General features: G+C 31.6%; 1 protein-coding gene across 2 annotated transcripts in view; it reads left to right on the forward strand.

Moving 5' to 3' along the window:
- The window catches only part of APLP2 (Amyloid-like protein 2), a gene marked incomplete at its 5' end in the record, with an annotated part of 105,636 nt that overhangs the window by 49,542 nt on the left and 32,761 nt on the right, over positions 1 to 23,333 (forward strand). Inside the window, 9 exons of one of the 2 annotated variants that reach the window (XM_035731682.2) lie at positions 1,374 to 1,616; positions 2,716 to 2,792; positions 5,887 to 6,057; positions 7,927 to 8,046; positions 8,730 to 9,024; positions 9,991 to 10,114; positions 11,946 to 12,194; positions 18,062 to 18,527; positions 20,951 to 21,172. In XM_035731682.2, coding sequence (XP_035589974.1) covers positions 1,374 to 1,616; positions 2,716 to 2,792; positions 5,887 to 6,057; positions 7,927 to 8,046; positions 8,730 to 9,024; positions 9,991 to 10,114; positions 11,946 to 12,194; positions 18,062 to 18,527; positions 20,951 to 21,172 — 1,967 coding nt within the window. Of the gene's footprint in view, positions 1 to 1,373; positions 1,617 to 2,715; positions 2,793 to 5,886; positions 6,058 to 7,926; positions 8,047 to 8,729; positions 9,025 to 9,990; positions 10,115 to 11,945; positions 12,195 to 17,573; positions 17,747 to 18,061; positions 18,528 to 20,950; positions 21,173 to 23,333 lie in introns of those variants that run through there. The other variant, XM_051209843.1, reaches the window with a different exon arrangement.

Consider the following 23,333-nt stretch of genomic DNA (forward strand, 5'->3'; position numbering starts at 1 on the left):
TTTGGCCGCCTCTAACTTTCTTCCATCCATGTCCGACGCTAATCAGCATTACGTGTCATGATAATCGGTGTTTAGACATACGTAGCGAGTGACCCAATCGTCTCAGTCTACGGCCAAACAATAATACGTAGTGTCGCGATTTGGTCCGTATATGACTGATCCTTATAGAATCCGGCCTGTTGATCTCGAAGCTGGATATCTACTTAATCCTTCATCCTGTTTAGGAACACTTGTTGAAATCGTTCCCTGATACCGATGGTAGTGTGATTCCGCTGTAGTTCTCATACTTGCTGAGATCTTCCTTTGGTATTTTGGTGAGGCATCCTTCTTTCCAGTCTGTCAGCACTTGTTCTTCCCCTCAAATCTTCCTGAACAAAACATGGCGCACTCATGAAATTACTTCTGTATCTGACTTCAGTGATTCAGCTGATATGTTGTCAGGTTCTGCTTCTCCCCCACTCTTGATTTGTCTGATGGCCATCCTATTTTCTTCTATCGTTGCTGAACGAACAGCTATAGGAAAGTCTGTGTGTGTGTTGATGTTAGTTTGATTATTTCTTGGTTTCCGGTACCCACGAATAATTAACATAATATTCCTATTGTTCTGAAATTTTCCACTGATTCATTGTTTACTGTGCTGAACGGGTTGTCCAATAAGATTGGATACATTTCCAAAGTATTTTCCATTGGTATAAACTTTCTTGTTACGGTAATTTGAAGTATGGTATAGTTTCATTTGTGAATTTGGCATTCTGAATAAGGTAAAGGCATTTGTTCTATAATAAACAAAAAGACTGACTGGTTTAGATCAACAAGATAGGATTATGTGAATAATCACGAGGCATTATCTTTGAATCAACACTATTTTTAACCATTGTCTGTGACATCCTTAAAGAGCGTTTGGATATATGATGGGTTAAAATATATCACTCATATACGGAATAATCTTTGGTTGGATTTCATGAACCGAAGTTAGTTCCAATAATTTTGATTTATTTATAACTATTTATTCATCATTTCACAATATCTTCTATTTTCGTCTACATTTTCATGTGTTTTTAGTTTATGAACCATTTAGAACTATAAATCATTATCTGTAATTCTATCTTTATCAATATCTATCAACTCATTTACATCTTTTTTTGTGTGAATGAAACGGTATATTTATAAAAAATTAATTTTTTATTCAACGTGTTAACTAACTGTGTTTGAGTGCCTCTTTTCATTATTCATAACTGTTGGTACAAGGAGGCATCAAATATATACCTTAATATATACATTAGACAAAATGATTATTTTCCAAGGTATTGTTTAATGATTTTACATTTTTACAAAATATATCTCATCTTACTATATTTTTTTCCTGTTCTTAGGTACACTGACCGGAATTCGTGTAACGCATCAAGTCGTTTATGCGTTATGTCGAGCTCAAAAAATTCAATGTGAATTTTATCCAACTCGTGAAGTTGTATTGAGTCTTGATCCATATTCTGGTCTTGGATTCACTTTATGGACATTAACATCTGTTTACTGTGGACATCATTCAGTATTGATACCTCCAAGTGTTACAGAAATAGTACCTGATCTATGGCTTACTATATGTAGTCAAAGAAAAGGTGATTTTTTCTATCTCATTTTCTGTATTTCCTTTACTTTTCAAATATTATGATAACAGATACTTTTATCTCACTGTACTAATTGTTACGTATCAGTGTGAACTGATGCACATATGTCCCAAGTTTTCCGTTGCTTATATTCCTAAGTTTTTATTTTTTTGTTCAGAAATGTTTTCTGTATTAATGACAGCTCACTAATTTGTTGGATGAATCTATTAAATGTCTAATTATAATTATCGGCTAGATTACACCTTTCTTATTTACAACTGTGGTAGATGACCCACCGTATTCATGTTAGTTAGTGACTTCTATTTTGGAATGTTTGTTTATTATCGGAATTCAGTATTGATTAATAATACACTCATTTGTCTTTTATATATCTTTCTTATTTGATATTACTTGGACATGTGTTTTTTTCCTTGAATTATTAATCATTTTAACTGAATTTACTTGTTAGAATAAAAAACAATGCTTCAAATATAAATCCCACGTAGACTACTTCGTCAATGTCAAGCTCGATTCATGTAACTGCGAGTAATCCAGCCCTCATCACTTAGTGCCGTGTACTTAATTTCCAATCTAGAAGATTTACTAAATCTATGTCCTATGTCTATTTTCGGTTGTCAGCAAGACAAATTTGTATTAACCTTGTTATTACCTATGTGTTGATGTTCAAAGCGATTTTTTAGACGTTAAGCAAGGACAAATAAGCTTGTTGATAAAACCAAATCACTTTGTATTATGGAATTTATCATAAAAGGTTCATTCGGCAGTAGTCGTAAGAAAAGGTTATTACATAGTTTTACGTCTTTTTCAATATTTAGTTAATTCTAGTGGTAACTGTTAGTATTTTGAAGAAAATCACTATCTCAGTCTTGAATATATTCAATTTCCAACCAATTAACTACACATTTGAGCTCCACAACTACATTGACTTCGATTTCCACAATCGAATAATGTTACCGGTTCAAAGCTTAGTCCTCAGTCATTCAGTTTGTAAAGAACATTATGTTTTTTTATTGAATTTGTTAAGCTGTTTATTCTATCTTGTATTTGATCTCATTTAGTTAACTATCTCTCCGTCTATCTATTTCTCTAGTTCGTGATGCATTTTGTTCACATTACACTATGGAATTAGCTACACGTTACTTGACTAAACAAATGTCTATTTTAAAGGTTAGTTAAATAAACCTGGTTTTATTTATTTACCACTTGTGTTCAACATTGACAAAAAATAGACTTTTAAGCTAATTAGTTGGTTTATTACATAAATTGGTTAGATTATTGAAGTTTATGTGCATATTTTGTCTAATTTAATGAATAATGACTTGACATTATCTTTCTCGACGGGACTTACTCATTTCTTTTTTATTTGACGAATAAATTTGTTGACTGATTTGTATATGTATGCATTCACATGATTTGTACCGTTTTACAATATGTTTTGATGACTGGTATGACTGACGAAATTATTAAGCCTAACGCTCAGATCTTAATTGATTGGACCAACAAATTAATGACCTCTTTTGAAATATAAAATTTTTTCATGCTTGTTTCGTGCTAATATTTTGTACATAAGCGTTTTATTTCATTACGGCTAGCGATTTTGCTTTTGATTTGAAATCGGTCATGGGTTTATGTCATTAATTCGTTTTTAGGAGTAACCATCACCCGATCACATCATATCAGTGCATTTGATCTATCAATAAGCATTCTACTCGTTGATTGTTGACAATAGAGGTTTTATTCATCGAATTGTTAAATTCTTCTATTTTGAAACAATCACACTTCCTTAATTACAATGGGCTACATCTATTACTATTATTATTGGCTTTATTCAATATTATATTTTTGGTACAGTATAAAATTCTCAGCACAAAGTACTTCATTAAGTTTCCTTTTCTTATTTCTTGATCGACCCTTGCAATAAATACTGAGTGATCGCCAGTTAGATACTAGTAGTCCAGGAATCGAAATCTGAATAATGTGTATTCTTTTTGTTGCATATTGCCAGAAACTGCGATATCTCTAATTGGGCCGTTTTGTAACTTGTACAGCGAAATGTTGTAAACTTTTCATAAACACACGTGAATGGGTTATGAGACTAACAGACATAATGTTGGGTTGAAACAAACAAGAAAACAGCTAACTTGTTGAAATATCCAGATGGCAGGAATAAGTAACCCAGATATTCAAGCAGGCTATCTTGTTCCTATGTCGTTTTTTCGTTGATTCACTGATTTTTTAAAATGGTTTTGTTAATGCACAGCAGTATACATTTTTGTTGTATTGCTTTCTTCTAACGTGTTTTATTTATGAGGTGAAATAACGGTTTATATAATTTGGGACCAAGGAGTTAGCAATTCTGAAGTTAGACGCAGAGTATTAGGTATAAGTATGGCAAATCGATTGACGAGGCAACAGATCTTTATCGACTAATGTGGTTAGAACCCTCCATCAGTTACCTATACACTCAATGATGGTTGGTGTTAGGATAGGTTGGAAGAAAGCTATAGACGACCAAACCATGCCATTTCATGAAGACACTAACCGTACCATTTAAGTAGTTGTAGACTAGGTGGTTGGGATCTGCATCATTATCGTAACCAATAGTTAGTGGCTTTGGATTACATGACTCTGAGTCGTTCGCAGTGGTGCAGGTATATCCATTCTTTGTCTTCCATTCAATCAACCGTTTCCAAATTACTTTACAAAAATATTTTTATTCCACTAATCGATATTTTCATATCAAATTGTATCTTGGATGTCCAGGCTTTTCTATCACTATTATTACCATTTCTACTTGTATTAGCGTGAGATTTGTTTTGACAATTTATCCCACTCTGCTAATGCGTTGTAGCAAGTTAAACTGATGTATATACACATGCCAGATTCTACGTCGGGTATGACCGATTGGGTTAGTGGTGTATACGTTTCTTGACATTTTTCTATTTTCCGGTAGTTAGTAATTTTCGTCCTTTGGATTATCTTCCAATTATTATAGGTTTTTTTCACCATAAATTGATTCCAACAAGATAATCATCAAATTGGTCTTGACTTTTGGTAACCTGCATAGTTCAAGAAGCTATAAAAATCAACAGGTTATTGATTCAATCAATCATGTCTAGATATCTAAAATTATAGACATGATTCCATTCACATGAACACACTAGTTATTACAACTATATTGAAGTGAACACTTGTCATATATTAAATAGTTTAATTATTTCTCTTTCCCATTTATTTGATTTTTAGAGATTTCTAGTTTCTAGTTATGTTGTATTCCTATTGACAGTTATCATCGATTTTGCCGGATATCATGTATTAACCACTGATTATAGTTTAGCATCATTTTACCATCGATCCACATACACTTTTGAATCGTTAATCAAAATTTTAGAAGTGAAGTAGTTACGACAGTTGACTTTCAGTCAGTCAATTGTAGGTCAAGTACACACAATCCCTACTTTGGTTCCAGGCACATGGATAGCTTTTACATTTACAACTGCGTAGCTGAAGTTGTAATCGATGACTGTGTGCGCGTGTTTCCTGAGTTCGTTGGTTTTAGTTATGTTAGCTACGGTGTCATACTAATTGTTGGTACTTGCAAGGTCATTAACTGTAAGGATCTAAATTATCTTGTTGTTAATATTCAGAGCTGGATTTTTTCTAAAGATGAATTAAGTGAATCCAGAGAAGAAAAGTTTCTCAATGATTTCACCTACTTAATCTGTACAATCGTATTTATAGTTACTTTTATTTGCTAAAATAATGGGAATAGTAAAATAGAATAGTGTTGAATCAGATCATGAGCGGAAATCGTTCGTTGGATTACCCTCATTGTGCTTCAACGAAACAATGAGTCTCTTTCGTTATTTGAGCTTTTTCTTTGTTAGCGTGTGTGCGTCCTGTGCGAATCGCTTCAGTATAGGTACTTTTTCTTACATTTTTAAGGATAAATGAATTGTAGCTAATTCCGAACCCTAACTCAAACATGCTACCTGTCAACAATGTTAGTGCCTATCTTGACTTAACAATTCAGTAGATAACGCGTTACTGTATGGAGTGAAAGGTGCTAGGCTTGAATCCATATGTAAACATTAACACTCTGAGGCAGATAAATCCAGCAGACGTATCCTAATTAGTACAAAACGAGCCTCCTCACTTTCACTCCTAGTCAACAATTCGTGTATTTTAAGAATGTTTTGAAAAATATCTCAAATTTAATTCGTCTTTGTTTTAATCTTTTTTACCTTGTTTTTTTTTATAGCAACGTGAAATAAGTTTATCAAGCATCCGAAGTTTAGTTGTTGTAGCTGAAGAACGTCCCCGGGTTCATTTGACTTCCATGTTCACTAAGTTGTTTTCTAGTCTGGGTTTAACAGGACGTGCTGTAAGCACTTCATTCGGTTGTCGAGTTAATTTAGCGATTTCTTTACAGGTATGTTTATATAAGCATCTTTTAAATGTAGATTATAATTTTTCTTAAATGAGGATATTAGTACCCTGTAGTCGTGATTCCTTTTATGTTATTTCTTGATTGGTTGACTTCGGTTATTACTAGCAACTATATTCAACGACTGATTTATGTTGAGTTCTCGAACCATACACCCAATGTTTAACTGTCTATATTATTTTCGGTACTACTATTGTTTCTACTCATTCACTATTTATGTGTCTCGCTATGATAATGTGATATGGCGATTCGATCTGATGTACAGCTTTACCAGGTTCTGCTTTAGTATTAATTGTTTCCTTTTATGATATGAATGTGAATGCCGTTGTAATAATGTAGTGGGTGCTGCTGACAGAATTGTTTGTAAGTAGCGTGTAGCAGAACGTGAAGTCAAAGTTGCTACAATTATCAGACAGAGTGAAGAGTCTCAATGTATCGAAAGCACGACGTTAGCATAACACTTTGAGGACCAGACAAGAGTGAAATTCAGATGACCAGAACATACCAAAAGTTGAAAATGAAAGATTAAAGGCTATGTACGATGTACTATATAAATACTTAATAACTTCTAACAATAAATACATTCCTCCTGCCAATTATTGTGTTTTACATTAGTAACTGTTTTACTTACCTTTTTCCAAATTTATTTCACTGTATGATACTCCTTGAATAACATCTTCAAACTCTAATCTTTCCAATTGCTGCTTATACTCTTACTACCTCTACCACTACGGAATTTGAGTCGACAATCGTATCTCTGTGCTAATGTGATATGGCAACTCCAACTGATGTACGTACGTACAAAGTTCTAAGCTGTTACTGACTGACTGACCTCAGTTTGTGAATTGCTTTTTCATTATACCTCAGATAACTAATTAGTTATACTTTCAAGTGTACTGAACTTACTAAACATTAATCTACAACATTGATTTATATCCATTATATTAGACTATAAATTAAGAGATAATGAAACACCCGTTTAATATGACAATTAAGAGAAAGAAGACTTTTTTTTCCAATAATTTCGTCTGAATTATCTGGTTTAAATGTCTAATCTATTTAATTATTTATAAACAAAATAATCACGTAAAATACATTCTCGTAATAATAGTTATAATGAATAATATTGTAATAAATTCTTTTTAGTTTACATTTTAATTGTATAATATCGTATGATATATATATATGGTTTATTTTACTTGTTCAACATTGAATAGTATAAGGTGATAGTATATTGTAAAGATTTTCTACTTTCATTTTTACTTCATAGAATTTCATTTACTTCTAATCTTATCATCTCAGTGGATAGAAAAAAAGTAGATGAATTATATTTGTGATTATGTAATGAGTAGTAGTGACTGCTCTCTTATTAGATTTCAGATATATATATATATATATATATATATATATATATATATATATATATATATATATATATATATTTTATTGTATTTATCATAAATTCAAGAAGTTTACAAATAGTCATAGTAACTACTTTCATAATTCTGTCAAACACACGATAGTCATTTCATAGATGTATATAGAAAATAATGTATAATCTAACACAACTTATTATGGGACCATGTTTTCACACGGGAATACACCTACCTCGGTTTGGGCACCTAAGCAGTATCACAGCCTTCACACAAATTTATTGAGATTTGTGTGGCGCATATGTATCTGGTGCCCCCTTGTGCCATTACCTATTTGTTCAAATAAATAAAATAAACAAAGAAATAGTGTTTTCAAACAGAGTGGGTTGGGTACATATATATCACCTGAAATCTCAAACTATGGATTAAATTTGCTCTCGATTATCAATGTTTATTTTTTCTCACTTACTATTCAAACTAGGGTGCTAGTTCACCGGAAAGCACAACTGTTTATGTAGATCGTGTCAGCTTACGAAATGATCGTGTTAAATTACTAGAAAAAGGATCACCACATAGTATGTGTCTTATGGAATCTGGAAAAGTAAGTGTATAATATTTTTAACTTTATCAACTTGGAAATGAGGAAATGTCTATCAGTGTTATTTTATGGTCCTTGTACTACATTGTTTGTAGTTTAGAGCTGGTGAATATAGATGATTAGATATGCTCAAGTAATACTCATAGTTGAACCTAAAGATTTTGGGTTAATTGTTTAGTCTTGAGTAGCACTGCTGAAATTTATGTAACTATGACGTAAAATATGTAAACACTTCTTCCCCTTATCCTTATTTTCTGCCTGATGCTGAAAAAAAGTATCGTCAAGGTAAATGAATCTCTACGAGCATCTATTCAAATCTCCTGACTCCTTATCTTAATTACAAAGATCTGAAAGTTTGTGTGGAAGGGTTTTGTAGAGCTATGACTCAGTAGTTAAGGGATTTACTTTTCATCTACTAAGTTTGAGGTCCGAATCCTGCTCCAGCTAGTAGCCTTCAGACATTTATTTTGACTGAAAGTTAAGTATACATTTTCATATCCGATAGATGTATTAAATTAGTCGATTAAATGATTTTTCATCGTATACTGTATGCCAAAAGTTCAAATACCTGAATCATGCCTACATTTTTGACCAGATATTTTGTGTTTAGCGTTTTTCTAACATCAAATAATAACAAGATCCGATATAAACTGTTTCTATTTCTTTTTTCAATGATCTGATTTCAGTTATTACCTGGTGTACATGTAGTAATAGCTAATCCTGATACACTAGGTCAGTGTGCTGATTCACAATTAGGCGAAATATGGGTATCATCTCCCCACAATTCTACTGAACTATTAGGTCCATTCGATAGTGCTAGTTTAAATCGTCCTACTGGTGTTGCTTCACAACCTGTACCAGGAATAAATGCTGGTGATTCCTTACATGCTCGTTTAGTTACTGGTGATACTGAAAGAGTTTATGCACGTACTGGATTTTTAGGTTTTGTTCGACGGACCGAATTAACTCAATCTGATGGAGGTAATGTGTCAGTTTAATTTCTGTTAAATATTTTTACTTGTTAGTACCTTTTATTTTCTGATAATAAATTTTCCCGGAAACCTGCTTTTCAACTAAACTATTTATCAACACTTTTGACTGTTTTTTTTGACCTAATGATAAGTTTGAACGCCTACCAACAAATACTTATTTTAGGTATTTCATTCTGTCTTGTCTCGTATCGTTTGTTCAACTTTATGTTTCTGATATTTTGAGTTGAGTGTAGTTTAATTTGACAATATCCCTAAAACAACCGATTGCTTAAAAGTGGGTGAATAAACCTTGGGGTATCTAGATAGAAATTTAAAACAAACATAGGTTATAGTTTCATGTTTTGGAATATAAACAACTGTTTTACATTCATAGTCCAATTTCAAGGTTATTGGAAGAAAGTATGAATGATATTTCTGACATAACTTAATAAATGCCAAATCATTTGTTTTAACCATGATCTATGAAGTGTTGGTTTGCTGAGCTAACATTCAACAATTAGTCTCAGTCAATCTTCTAACAACCATCATAACTAGATGATAAAATGAATAAATTTTTGTTAAACTAATGAAATTCACCGTTAATAATAATTCCAATGCCCAGTACATTCTGCATTCTATAACTGTCTACTAATAAATACTTTTTTTAATTTGTATAATAGTGTATCTTAATTTATAGTAAAAGCTGATTGTCGTAAATGGTAGTCAATACAAGTATGAACATGAACGTCTGACATTTACTATTTTTTAGAGAGAAAGTTTGTTTCATTGTCATCATAGCTGTACATAAAACATGAATATAGTTAAAATGTTTATGGTAAAGTTCTACATTTTAATTCGAATGCATTAGTGGGACTAGATTAACCTTATATATATATATCTGACCATTTGTTTTCCAACTGTATGGTCATTCTGCATAAACTACATACCTATTTACTTACATTTTATTTCATACCAGAACTACATGATGCCATATTTGTCGTAGGCAGTTTAGAGGAAACCATTTTACTACGTGGAATGCGCTTTCATCCAATCGATATTGAGAATACTGTGATGCGTTCACACAAGAAAATATGTGAATGGTAAGTTGCTTTCCTTTTTTCTACATTAATAAGTATTCTATAATACCAGCATTTTTCATTGGAAAGATTTATACTTCTTATAATTAATTACTACTGACGATACTAATTTTGCTTTATCAAACTATGTAAATTGAGTTGACAATGACTAACCCATATGTTTTATCTTAACTTATATTACTTTCTCTGATGCTTAAATATTACTCATCCGTTCAATTTCACTATATCCCAAGCATGTCTGTTATGGGATTCTCTCTTTTCAAACGTAAAATGTTGCCTCAGGATTGGCTTGCGTCAGCGCCTGGATTAATGACGGAGTGAAGTAGTCGAACGTATCGATTGCTTCATTTGTCTCGGAATTCTCATCAGTGTTGATGGTCTAGTGTCTGACGAAATCTCAGCACGGATTTTGAAACCACTGAGTAAGCAATGCCTGGGTTAGAAATAGGATACTAAGTGTGGGTGGTAAATCGATTGATGATGTAGTAAATATCTATCGACTGAGGTGGTTAGGACATGTACTACGTATGCCTAACCTACAACTACCTCGTCGTTAGTTCATGAATTCACTGACAAGTGACTAAGCCATGGTAATAGGTGTATATTACCTGGTAGTGGTCCGCGGGGTTATCGTAACCTGCTATTAGACTTTGATTGACGGCTCAAAATCGTTTGCAATGATTGAAGTGCATCTATTCTTTGTCTTCTCTCAAGTTCTGAATTTCTCGTGACTTTTTTTGTCTTTGTTTCACTAATTTATATTTTCTTTTCTCATATTATATCTTCGATGCCTAATCTTCCCTATTACCACTAATACTGTTACTATCTCTAATATTCTGGGATTATTGGGCCTGACAACTTTATCTCCCTTTGCTTTTGGGGCACGGGAACTTGAATCGATATACATACGTACGGGTTCTACGTTGTAACTGACTGATCAAGTTGCTTTGCTTGACAAACCAATGTTCTGATCATGTTTGAAAACTACATGTTATTGGCAAATGATTTAGCCTTTTTTCCGAAATTGCCGTCAAGTAATCGGCTAAATATCTATACTTTGAAAACAATAAAATGATTTGAAATTAAAAAATTTCTAACTTAAGTTAGATTGGAAGAACAGTTATTTAGTATGATAAAATATTTATCATTTGGGTTACCTGGACTGAATATTAGCATATGCAACTACAAACTAATTCTGGTATGTCACGAAAGGCAACTCTTCACATTAAATATATTTTTCAGACTAACATTTTGTAGTTGAATTCACGAATCGATCTACCATTGAAAACCTGGAAGTACTGGACATCGGTTTGCATGCGAGACCGAAGGTCCTGGGTTAGAGTCCTGCGTTTGGGATCGTGGATGCTCACCGCTGAGGAGTCACACACTATGACGAAACGGCCGTCTAGCGCTTCCAGGTTTGCAATGGTGATCTAGCTTAGATTGACTCGTAAGTTCAACTGTTAAAATACTACAATCTCCACAAATCCCCATACTGATAACAATTAATAATTAGCTTTACTTATAGTTCCTTGTTTAGATGCTCACTCCGCTTCCGACGCGCTACCTGATTTAATTATCTTTGGATTTGTGCATAGATACAGTGATACTGTGTTTAAACTTATTATCTTTCTACGCGAGATAATCTTGTATTAATTACTTCATTATTGTGTCCTCCATACAAAATTAAATAGTTAACATATTCTTTATATTCATCAATTAGTATCATTTTCTTATGAATTTTTCATTAAATTCTTACTTATTTTCGTTTGATCGTTTTTTTAAAAAAACAACAACAAAGTTTTTCAATTCCTTTTTATATCTCATTTTTTAGTGCTGTATTTAGTTGGTCGAATTTATTGGTTGTAGTCGCTGAACTAGCTGGTGAAGAGAACGAAGCAATGGATCTTGTTCATCCAATCACAGCACATGTATTAACTGAACATCAAATGATTGTTGGTGTTGTTGTAATAGTAGATCCTAGAACAGTACCAATTAATCCATCTGGTGAAAAACAACGAATTCTATTAAGAGATAGTTTTGTTAATGACAAATTGGATCCAATCTATGTTTCGTACAATATGTAAATTGTAAAATCGAACATTGTTTATTCATAAATAACTTATGTGTAGGTGTGTTTATTTGCTTTCTATATGGCAATATTCGTCGCTTCTGATCTGTTTTTTTTAAGGTTAGGGTCAACTTTTTGTTGTTTATCTTCTTTTTTTTTTGAAAAAAAAATACTTCAGTTCCAATGTTACTGTTCCATGTAATAATTCTTTTGATAATTTCTATATATCAGTAACAACATACCATGCCATTCATTACTCTTTTTTGTTTGCCATTTCTTTGAAAATTAATTAGGATATAATAACAGTAATTAATATTATTTATTATTATTAATAAATAAAGACCATTAGTTGTCTATTTTTAAATGAAGTGATCCTGTTTCAGAACAACATTTGTTAATTATAGGATTCGCTTTCTTTTTTTAAAGAAAAAAGAAACACAACAGAACGCTTTCTATTTTCCTCTGACTGTACCGTTGATACAATTTTAGTATTATTTGTTAATTTACTTCGGTTTTGTTACTTATTTCAGTTTTCTAATTGGTTACTGCTGCTTTAAATAATAAATCAGTCTATTAACCATCATCGTCTACACCTATTTAAGTCATATATAAACCGATTTGCATATTTGTAAAACAAGGATATTTCACTATTCTTTATTCGATCATTTTGTTTTCATTGTTAATTTCGTGTAGCCTTCCTTTTTTGGAATGTATACTATTTAAGAAATTTACCATTTAACTGAAGCATTTTCCCTGTGTATAATATTAAAAAAATTCGAGTGTTGACCTGCTCCCCGCTTTTTCCTGTTTCTTGATTACTGTTCTGTCAATTTAATACATATTATTATTATTGTTTCTTCAATTGATTTTATTTATTTCTGTAACCGGTGCTTCTGGTTTTCCTTCCCCCTTTTATCTCTCGTATTATCTTTTAATTGAATACATTTTCAGCTTGACTATTTAAAAGCATCATATTCTACTGTGTGACTTCATATTGTGCATACGTCTAATTATGGACATCCAATCACCCCTGATCTGATTGTATGCCCAGTAGTCATATATATATATATATATATAGGTTAGTTAATACTTTTTCATTTTCTTTCCCATTCTAGATTTTTCCTTGACATCACTTTGTGTGAATAGGGAAGTGGTTCTCTCCTCTTTTGAATCCATCCTGTTTCTTATTTTCTATACTGCTGCGTTTTACCCCATCATCTTTCATTACCAATTCAAACAATCCAAACTATTTCATCATAATCGAATAATAAATAATATTTGCAATACTTAATTTCTTTCATTCTTCTTTTTTTTAAGTCCTTTCGTTTGTTTCTATTGTCATTGTGTTTTTCCAAACTTTTCGTTATTCTTCTTCCTTTTTCACCACATGGTATACTTAAAAATGATTTAGTTAAGATATTTTTTTGTATAATCTATGTAAAACATATGGATTAGATGAAAGTCATTTACGCAATATACACAGTGTAGTAGCCGAATTGGTTACTAAATTGACCGAATAACTGATTCATTTTCACTTAAAGATAGACAAATATATATAAAATCAATATATGAATGGTTTTCATCTAGTTTCTTTTAACTTTTCTACATTTACATGTACAAGATATTGTTTTACAAATTCATCATTACTGTTGGTCTTTAAGGAAATAACAATGATTTTATTGTTTGTGGTATTTATTCTCGTTATACTTTAGAAATGATTTGATTTCGTAAGAGTGTATGCCCATTATCGAATGAATTATTATCATTGCATAGTCGTAGTTTTCTATTTGACCACGTCATTAAATTATTTATGTATCTGATTGATTGTAGCTCTCACTATGCTGCTTTACATTGCATAATGGAGTCTTTGTTAAACGGCCATGTTAGGTGTAAATACGTATGTGGCTTTTGTGTTATTGATGAGCCTGAAGTGAAAGTTCACTTTCCATTCGTACTCTCAAATTGTTCATCTTTAAGTAAACTGTTTGGCATTCAAAATAAACTACTTCAGTGAGAAAATGATAAGTTTATCTGCGTTTATCGTACTAGGCTTAGAATCAAAAAGAAGTGACACTAATTTTAAATCAGTATTACCATTAGAATTTGGTGTAAATATGTTTGGAAAATGCGAATTTTGTCATTTTTAAAGTCTGAGGCATTCAGTGAGTTCCTCAAATATAATAATCGATTCAAAAAAGCAATCAACAGTAAACCTTTAGTTTGCTCCCCATCAATTGTATAATACTGTTTTTACCCAATATTTAACAACACTAAAATGATTTTCTGCTCCGAATTTGACATTATCCTTTATCACTAAAGGTATCTAGATTGTCACCTGAAACATCTTCCTAATGAGACCAATTTATTACTGTGTTTTGGAAAGTGGAATTCATTGAGATTTTTCATGACGTTCACTTATTAGAACGAAATTATGTTATTCGGTGCAAAAGCTCGCATGTAGCACAAAGTGACTGTCGTTTGAGGACTTCAAGATTTTTACCTATTTTAATCACCAATAGATAGTTCTATTAACACTATAGTATCAACTAGTTCACTATCATGTTGCAGATTAACCACTTGGATTTAACAGTTAGATAAATATTGTGTTTTGTCATCCTATTCCATGTTCTTGTTTATTACAACTCGAATATCGTAACTCTATGTAATCGATTGATTGTCAGTGCTCTTTACATGCATGCATATGGTCTAAAGTAAATTGAAAATTCACTAGACTTAAAACCTGTTGTCTAATAATTGAAAATGAAATATATTGCTTGTTCTGGACGCTACAGATTGTGAACGTAACGCATGATAACTTGATCATTAGTCAAGTTGGGTATAAAATATTTGGTCATCATTTTCATTCACTACTGATGATCATGAAACGTTTTACTAGTTTCGTTCTGTTTATAAATTGAACTTAATATACATCAAGCATTCGTTAACAAAATACTTTTACATGCATAGTAGTATGTAGAATCCACTGTTTTCAATCACTTAATTTAAAAACATTGATGACCACGATCACTCTATTCAATCTGTGTTCAAAACAATTTATTATTTAAGATTCATTGTTTAGAATTTATTATTTCCTAAAAGAATTCTATTCAAATCAGACAACGATGGATTTTTCTAATAATTACCATCCTTTCATTTTCAAACGGACGTACTATCGAATTACGCGCCAAAAAACACATTGACAACGACTGGTTCATAAATATACCCTAAATGATTCATATATTACTACCATTGAAGTAACTGCTTCTATGAATTTGGTATTCATCATGTTGTGCTAATAAGTTATAGCAACTTGGACCGATGCATATATATGTGCCTTGTCTTACGTTGTGACTGAATGTCTTTAGTGAATCAGAAATATTTATATTTTGATATTATGGTATATGCAACTTGTATTCAAATGATTTCCCTAATAAATATGCACTGATTTATTCTCAGCCAACGGTAACTGCAGATAATCTGGTTTAACTTACTTATTCTACTTAGTCGGAAATAATCTTACAGTCAAAACGTTTTTATTACAAGCTCAAACATAACTGCTTAGTTTCATTGACCACTAAATATAGAAAGGAAAATATATAAACCATTAGATGCTGACTCGTTTCGAAACGGAAAGTTCCAAGTTCTATCTCGGGTAGAGTCATGAATTCAGACTGCTAAAGGATCCCACTTAGGATGAAACAGCTGTTTAGTGCATCCTAGATTTCAATAGTTATCTAATTAACAGGGAGTCCGTGATGTAAACTATCAAACTTACTATTCACCCCAAACCCTTTGTACTCATAAAAAAATTGTTTATTGATGAGTTTAATTGACAATAACCAAACAGCATCAATGTCTTTTAGAAATGTTACACTTTGACAATTGTTCTAGAAATCAGGACTCTAACTCGTATCCTCTGATACTGTTTAAAATAATTTCTTGTTTGAATAAAGTAAGGGCAGAATATTATAAATAAATATATTTCGTCAGTTCTCTTTAGACGCTTACAACCATATTTGTACTAAAGTGTAATATTGAGTATAATATGATACGAAGTAATAGATATTAATGACAGGAAGAACAACAATGTAAATTCATTTTGGATTGTTTGCTTGAATTTTCCCATTGATGTTTGTGACTGAAATTGATCAGTCTCTTATTAGCATATATATAGATCCTGTGCAGATTACCTCAACTTTGCCTTAAGTCACAAGCATTGTAAGCAAAGACGGATGGTGGCTAACAGTGGAATCATGGATATACGTTCCGTTTTAACACAGAGGGAGTGAGGCCATAATTAAGTGGAATTTGACAAGACGAATTGTGTAATAATTATAATGAAGTTGAAGAATTTATATAAGCTTTAAGGACTAGGCGACTGAAAACACTAATAAATGGAAAGTTAGGTTCAATATCGATCAAATAACATTAGTTTGAGGAAAAATTGAATAACAATAAAAATAGTTAAATGTAGCTTTGATGAAAAATATGGATTTACCTAGGCAATGATAAATTAACAAAATTTTTCTTTCTGGACACAAGTTTTGTATGAGTTTCTGCTTTAACGAAATGAAGGGAAGCTGGGTTGGTTTGTTGATCATTTTGAAGAATAGATGAACGTTAATAATATACTCGCTGTCAACTATTACAGTATTTAAAGCAACTCCACCTTATAGTCTCAAATTCTTTGAAACATCTAAACATATTTATTACAGTTTTTGTTATATCTATGTCCTAGAATGAATCAAGGTTTTTTTATTTACTATTTTTAGGTAGTATTTATATCAAATCAAATAACATGTGTTTAAATCATGCAACGAAGTTAAACTGTGATGTGAATTTTATGTGTTTAAATGTACTGATGACATGTTATGTAACCTCTAAATACTATTTATAATTTAAGTTGCGTAGCTTTGTTGTACCTATTGACTAGATTGTTTGCATAGAGAAGTGAAATAGATGATATTTGATACAGTTGAACTTCACTAGTCATGGCTTCTCACTAGAACTCTGGAAATTACATTCGAGAGGTATTTCTCAAAGTTCTAGTAAGAAACCATAACCACTGGAGTTCAACCATGGCAGTTACTCACTATAGATGATATTTTCTCAGAGAAAAGTTTATGTTGACGAAGATAATTTGACTTACTTTTTCATTTCGTGCTGTATTTCTTAATACTGAGTTATGTTAGATAGAAATGAGTGAATATATTAACAGTTTGTTTGAGTTAGTTAATTTAAGAATTTATCTTTGATTCAATATACCTTTCAACAGATTATCCACTAATGGGTAAATAACACAAGCTACTATGATTTTCATCTATTTAGGTCATTCAATAAACAACATTGTCCAATTAGCAAGTCACTCATAAGTATCACGAACAACTTATTATTTACGTAAATATAAACAAATATTTTATGTCCAATTATTAATCGAATATTTTATTCGCTTTTTTTTAAAATTTCAATAAAAGAATTTCTACTCCCATCATATACAGAGATATTCATATAATAACAATAGTATGCAACCATGGTTTCCGTCGATTGACCTTCGAGTAACATCGGTAAATTTTCTGTAAATAATAGAGGGAAAGTATAAATTGAATTGTTCATTCGAATTTCAATTAAATACGTTTATATGAAAGTATACTGTATTATATTTGATAAATATATATATATATATATAATACATGAAATATAATAATATTTAACTTTTCACAGTCATATTATTCATTAGGCATAGTTTGCATTTTCATTTAAGATTCTTACATACTACTAGTGATGTTATAAATTAAAACAAAAAAATTGTCTCATTAACTACTGGCCTAATTGTTGTCACATAGTCAAGTAAACGTATTTAATTTGCAAAACATGATTAGATTGTTATTTTACTTACATTTAATAGTAAATGTCTATCCAAACCATACTTACATTCATAATAATAGCAGCTATGGTGTAATCGACCAGAATATAAATCACACTACTAATGACAATGATAATGATCATGATGATGATGATTTATTATGGTTACAATGGAAAAGTTTACATCATAAAAATTATTCTACTCATAAAGAGTATAATGAACATCGTGAAAACTGGTTGTATAATTTACATTCTATGAAACAACATAATCTAATGTATGATAAAGGTTTAGTATTATATACAATAGGGTTAAATCAATTCTCTGATTTAAATTGGAGTCATATAAGTACAATATATTTAACAAATTTAAGTCAATATTTAAATAAACATAAACAAAAAAGTCAAATGTTATTGAAACAATCTTTAAATGAAACAATATTAAAGGAAATACCAGATTCATGGGATTGGAGAAAAGTAGGTGCTGTAAGTAAAGTTAAAATACAGGTGAGGTTTCTTTTATATGGATTGTTACTGAATTTAATATTGAATGTATGTTCAATTTTTATCGACTGTTAAACTTATAATTCTTAAATTACTAATAATACTATGAAAACCATGACCAACGGAGTTCAATCTATGTCGGGTGTGAGACAGTTATCCACTTTAGAAAATGGATAAAGAGTTGTGCAAAATCATGGATTGATGGAAACTAGATATTCACACCGTTGGATGCTGTCTCAATGGTCTAGAGGTTAAGATTTTGAGTGTAAGACCAAAGGTCCTGGGTGCGGAATCATGAATGCTCACTGCTGAGGAGTCTCATACTAAGACGAAACGATCGTCTAGTGTTTCCAGATTTTCAGTGGTAATCTAGCTTAGATCGACTCATGAATTTAACTGTTACAATACTGTAATCTCTACAAATCCCTATACTGATAATAAATAATTACACTGATGTTTCGTCTTGTTACGTAACAAGAATGTTTATCGAACAGAATTTAATTAAATGAAGCAAGAACAAATATTGATGCAGAATAGTATGAATTCATGATATTTCGAGGTTTCTCGTCAGCTGCTTACAACCAAATAATACATAAATCCGGTTTAAGTTTTTTTATCGCGATCGCTTCAGTGAAACGGAGAGCAGTCGTACTTCTTTGTCTGTTGATAATTTTAAAAGCGTGAGGGATGTCGATGGTACGCCCGGTGTCAAGTAAATGCCAGGCTATTGCACTGTTCAGAGTCCTAGTCCTTCGCAGCCTCAAGTTCTTTGGAACATGCTCAGAAATGCGAACATGCACTTTTCTTTCAGTTCTTCAAATGTATGTGCTTTGGCACGTACATGTGAGTTGGTAAATGCAGTTGGAGAATTTAATTAACAAAGAATTTTTTAAGAAACTGGGCATAATTATAAAATTAAAATCAAATTTTACATTGAAAAAAAGAGTTAATGGAAGGCAACTGTAATGATCCTAGAAGTGTTTCACCTTGAAGAATATTCATTTAAGAAGGAATATTCAAATAATATATCAAGGTGATAACTAGTTAAAACTGACATTTACAATTAGAATTTACTAATGAAAAAAACAATTTCCAACAAAATATTTATTTATTTTTGTAATTTATACCTCATAGATTGTGACTAAATTATTTCAGAAGGGGTTTTAATAATTTTATAGTCGAATTCATGAGTCAATTGAAGCTAAATCACTATGGAAAACCTGAAAGCACTGCACGGCCGTTTTGTCCTAGCATTGGGTCGGACCGTGGATATGCACTGTTGAGGAGTCCCATACTATGACGAAACAACCGTCCAGTGCTTCCAGGTTTATCATGGTGGTTTAGCTGCAATGGACTCACGAATTCAACTATGAATTATTTCAATCGATAGCATAAAATGGAAAATAACTTTAGAATCGAAATGTGATTATGTAATGAAAATAATCCTGAAAATGTGGAAATACATTTTTCTTAAAAGTGATATGATTTGGAAAACTGTTAAACAACCTTTTTTTTATTTCAGTTGATTGTATTAAAACAAGTATTTTATATATTTTGTTATATCTCAATGAGTAGGAAAATTGTATTTCTAACGTTTCGGAACTTCACGTAAGCCAGTTCTTCAGAGTAAATAAACCACCGAAATTAAATTAACCCCATTACTTCATATTACAAATGCATACGCTTTTCATACCCACATTTTGATACACAAATTAATACAGTGACAGGTCATACAAATTCACCTTGACTAAGAATAAGTTGACATTAAAATACATGCATACTCACTTACTTACGCACGTTACCCCCAATAGAGCATAGGCCACCGACCAGCATTCTCCAACCCACTCTGTCCTGGGCTTTCCTTTCTAGTTCTAAGAATAAGTTGACATTAACATATTCAGACCTATTATGATTTTGATTGTAACAAGAATATTCTGTATTGTTTCATTTGTACTATTTAAACTTATGTTAATTTAATTCAGTTATTTGCTTACTCTGAAGAAGTGGTTTACATTAAGTCACGAAACGTCAGAAGCACAATTCTCCTACACATTGGAATATAACAAAAAAATGTTTATTATTAACTCTCTATCCAATACTCAATTTATTTGAAACTATCAAGTCCAACCTTGGTATCGATACCTACAGTTGTCTTATTAGTTAACGTACAATATAACATTTTCTCATTTAAGCCACAGTTTCTTATTACTAATTGTATACTTTTAAACTTGCGTGGAAATCGTGTTTGGAGAGATTAATAGATAAAGAAATAAAAGATACTGGAAATACCTAGAACTATTAACTAGCTTTCAGATTTATATACATAAAGGTAGTATATTATTAATACTTATTTTCTCTTCATATTTATGTTTTTGATGAATGAGATTTTCTGTTATTATGTTCAGGGTAAATGTGGTGCTTGTTGGGCGTTTTCAGCTGCTGGAGCATTAGAGGGACAGTTAAAAAATAGAACTGGTACTTTTGTTGAATTATCACCACAACAATTGATTGACTGTAGTCATTCATTTGGTAACCACGGCTGTTTAGGCGGTGATATGAATAATGCATTTCGATATGTTGAAAAAGATGGAATACAATCAGAAGAAAGTTATCCTTATTTGACAAAAGTGAGTATTTTGTTTTTTTCGCTCAGTTTATTGTTGTTTTAATATATATCAGAAAAGTAAGTTCACATAACTGTTTGAAAAGAAAAAAACTATATTTATCGCCAACAAATGGTTTATTTATCGTTTGACTAGTGAGTAGACAAGGTTAGTCAATATCACTAACTATAGTTCTGAAAAGAGAATTTAATCCTTAATTATACTACTGTAAATGACTTTTAGTAGTTATAACCAAATGTAAAAAAGTTACTTCAGAACAAAGCTATGTTAGTTAGTGAATTATGATGTATCAAAAGTCGTTAATAATTACAAGTAACTGAAGTTGCTTCATTAGTTGAATTTTGTCAATTTTATTAAAGAATACAGTTTAAAATCATGGGAAAAATAGTTCATTTGAGCATTTAGAAATAATTAAGTACAGCTTATCTTCGGCTAAAATTTTGTATCATCACTACAAAGACTTTATATCATATGATAATATTCTGTAAAAGACAACATAAATAGCTGAACTCAATTTGCGGCGAGACTCTAATTTATGGACGACCTTTGAACGAATCTTAAGTGACCCTGAAAAATATTGGCCAATCAGAAGACAGTTTAAAGTAAGAATATAGTATAAAACCCAAAAAATGAAAGTGGATACACTTCTTTGAAAGAGGCTCAGAGATTCTGAAATCGTAGTTCATTCAGTAGAGCAACTCATCCATATGGCTCCATAATAATCGACCTCTCGAGCCATGATAGGGTCGTAAGAACTCCTTTAGCCTCCACCTCATAGCTTCAATATTGTTTGTGTGCGCTCCTGTTGTAGGGTCCACAAATTGGCGCTTGTGGATAACGACATGATGCACATATTCAAGTCTATTCAGGTATAGGTAGGCTCTTTAATCATCCGTATATATTGTGGTTCCCGGCTACACGTGTTCCCGTATAATTGGTATTATTGTCGTTTCTGAACCTTTAGAAGTGTCCCTTTTGGGTTGATCTGTCGTAAATTCCAAGTACCTGTGAGGTATATTTATGGAATTGCTACTTACCCAGTCTTTCTTAATACTACGTCCTCTGTTATATTCTCGCTTCTGGACTACTGTTTCGTCTATTTCAACGATCTTCCCAACTCCTCCAAACGGCTCGTGTAAACTTGTCATTTTCATTGCATATATATATACCTGCAATACTCATACCACTGAACAGATGAAGTTTCAGTAACGTCTGAAAATGTTGCAGCCAGTGTTACTGGTGCTTTTGTTATCCAATTTGCATCAGTTATCATGATTTGTCTTAGTCTCAATCGGGATCGAGCGAAGAAAGTTCCTGTTCTTCTTCTTCCTCCAACATAAATAACATCGAAAGACATTCTCATCACGGTAGTCTGAACACGGTACAGCAGTCATTTGATAACTCCAGTCACAAATAAAGGGACTTCTTAGTAGTTCCATCTGTTGTAGCCGTTCAATAATCACAACTTCTCTAAAATCCGCTGTAAGTGAGCGTCAGGTACTGAGATTGGCACCGTGACTTTGAAACCTCTCAAGCGCTTCTGATTGGCTCGTCCATAAATTAGAGTATCGCCTGTACTTATTGAAGGCTAATACAACAACGAATATACATTGTTTCCCTCAAGATGATCATCGATGTTCTCTGGTATCTAATTTTAGTTTAAGTAAACAGTGGAATAAGTAAATAGGTAAATAAATGAATTGAATATCAAAAATATACTTCACAAGATTTTAGACAATGATTAATAAACATTTCTTCGATCTCATTATACTATTCAATATGTTCTGATACAATTTGCTTCTAAGTACATGAAATAAATGATAAATATTATTTGATCTCATCCAACTATATGCCTAAGTGTTAAAGTTTTTCATTTTATATCAAGACTTTCCTATTGGCAATTGTTCCTTCATAAAAATTTGCTATACAGTTTACCACTAGCTTTTGAAAGCTGATAGAAATGCTTTCTCAATACATATACTCTGCCATTTAGTTCATACAGTTAAAATTCATCACCAAATAACAAATTAATCCATAATTCTCGAACTTTAGTGTTGATGTTTGCTTGACAAGTAAAATCGTCAGAAATATAGTCTTATGGTTATTCGATTAACAATATAAAATGTATATAAAAATAATTATACTATTTTTAAATTGTAATAGT

The sequence above is a fragment of the Schistosoma haematobium genome, chromosome 1, assembly GCF_000699445.3.
Source record: "Schistosoma haematobium chromosome 1, whole genome shotgun sequence".
Taxonomy (NCBI): Eukaryota; Metazoa; Platyhelminthes; class Trematoda; order Strigeidida; family Schistosomatidae; genus Schistosoma; species Schistosoma haematobium.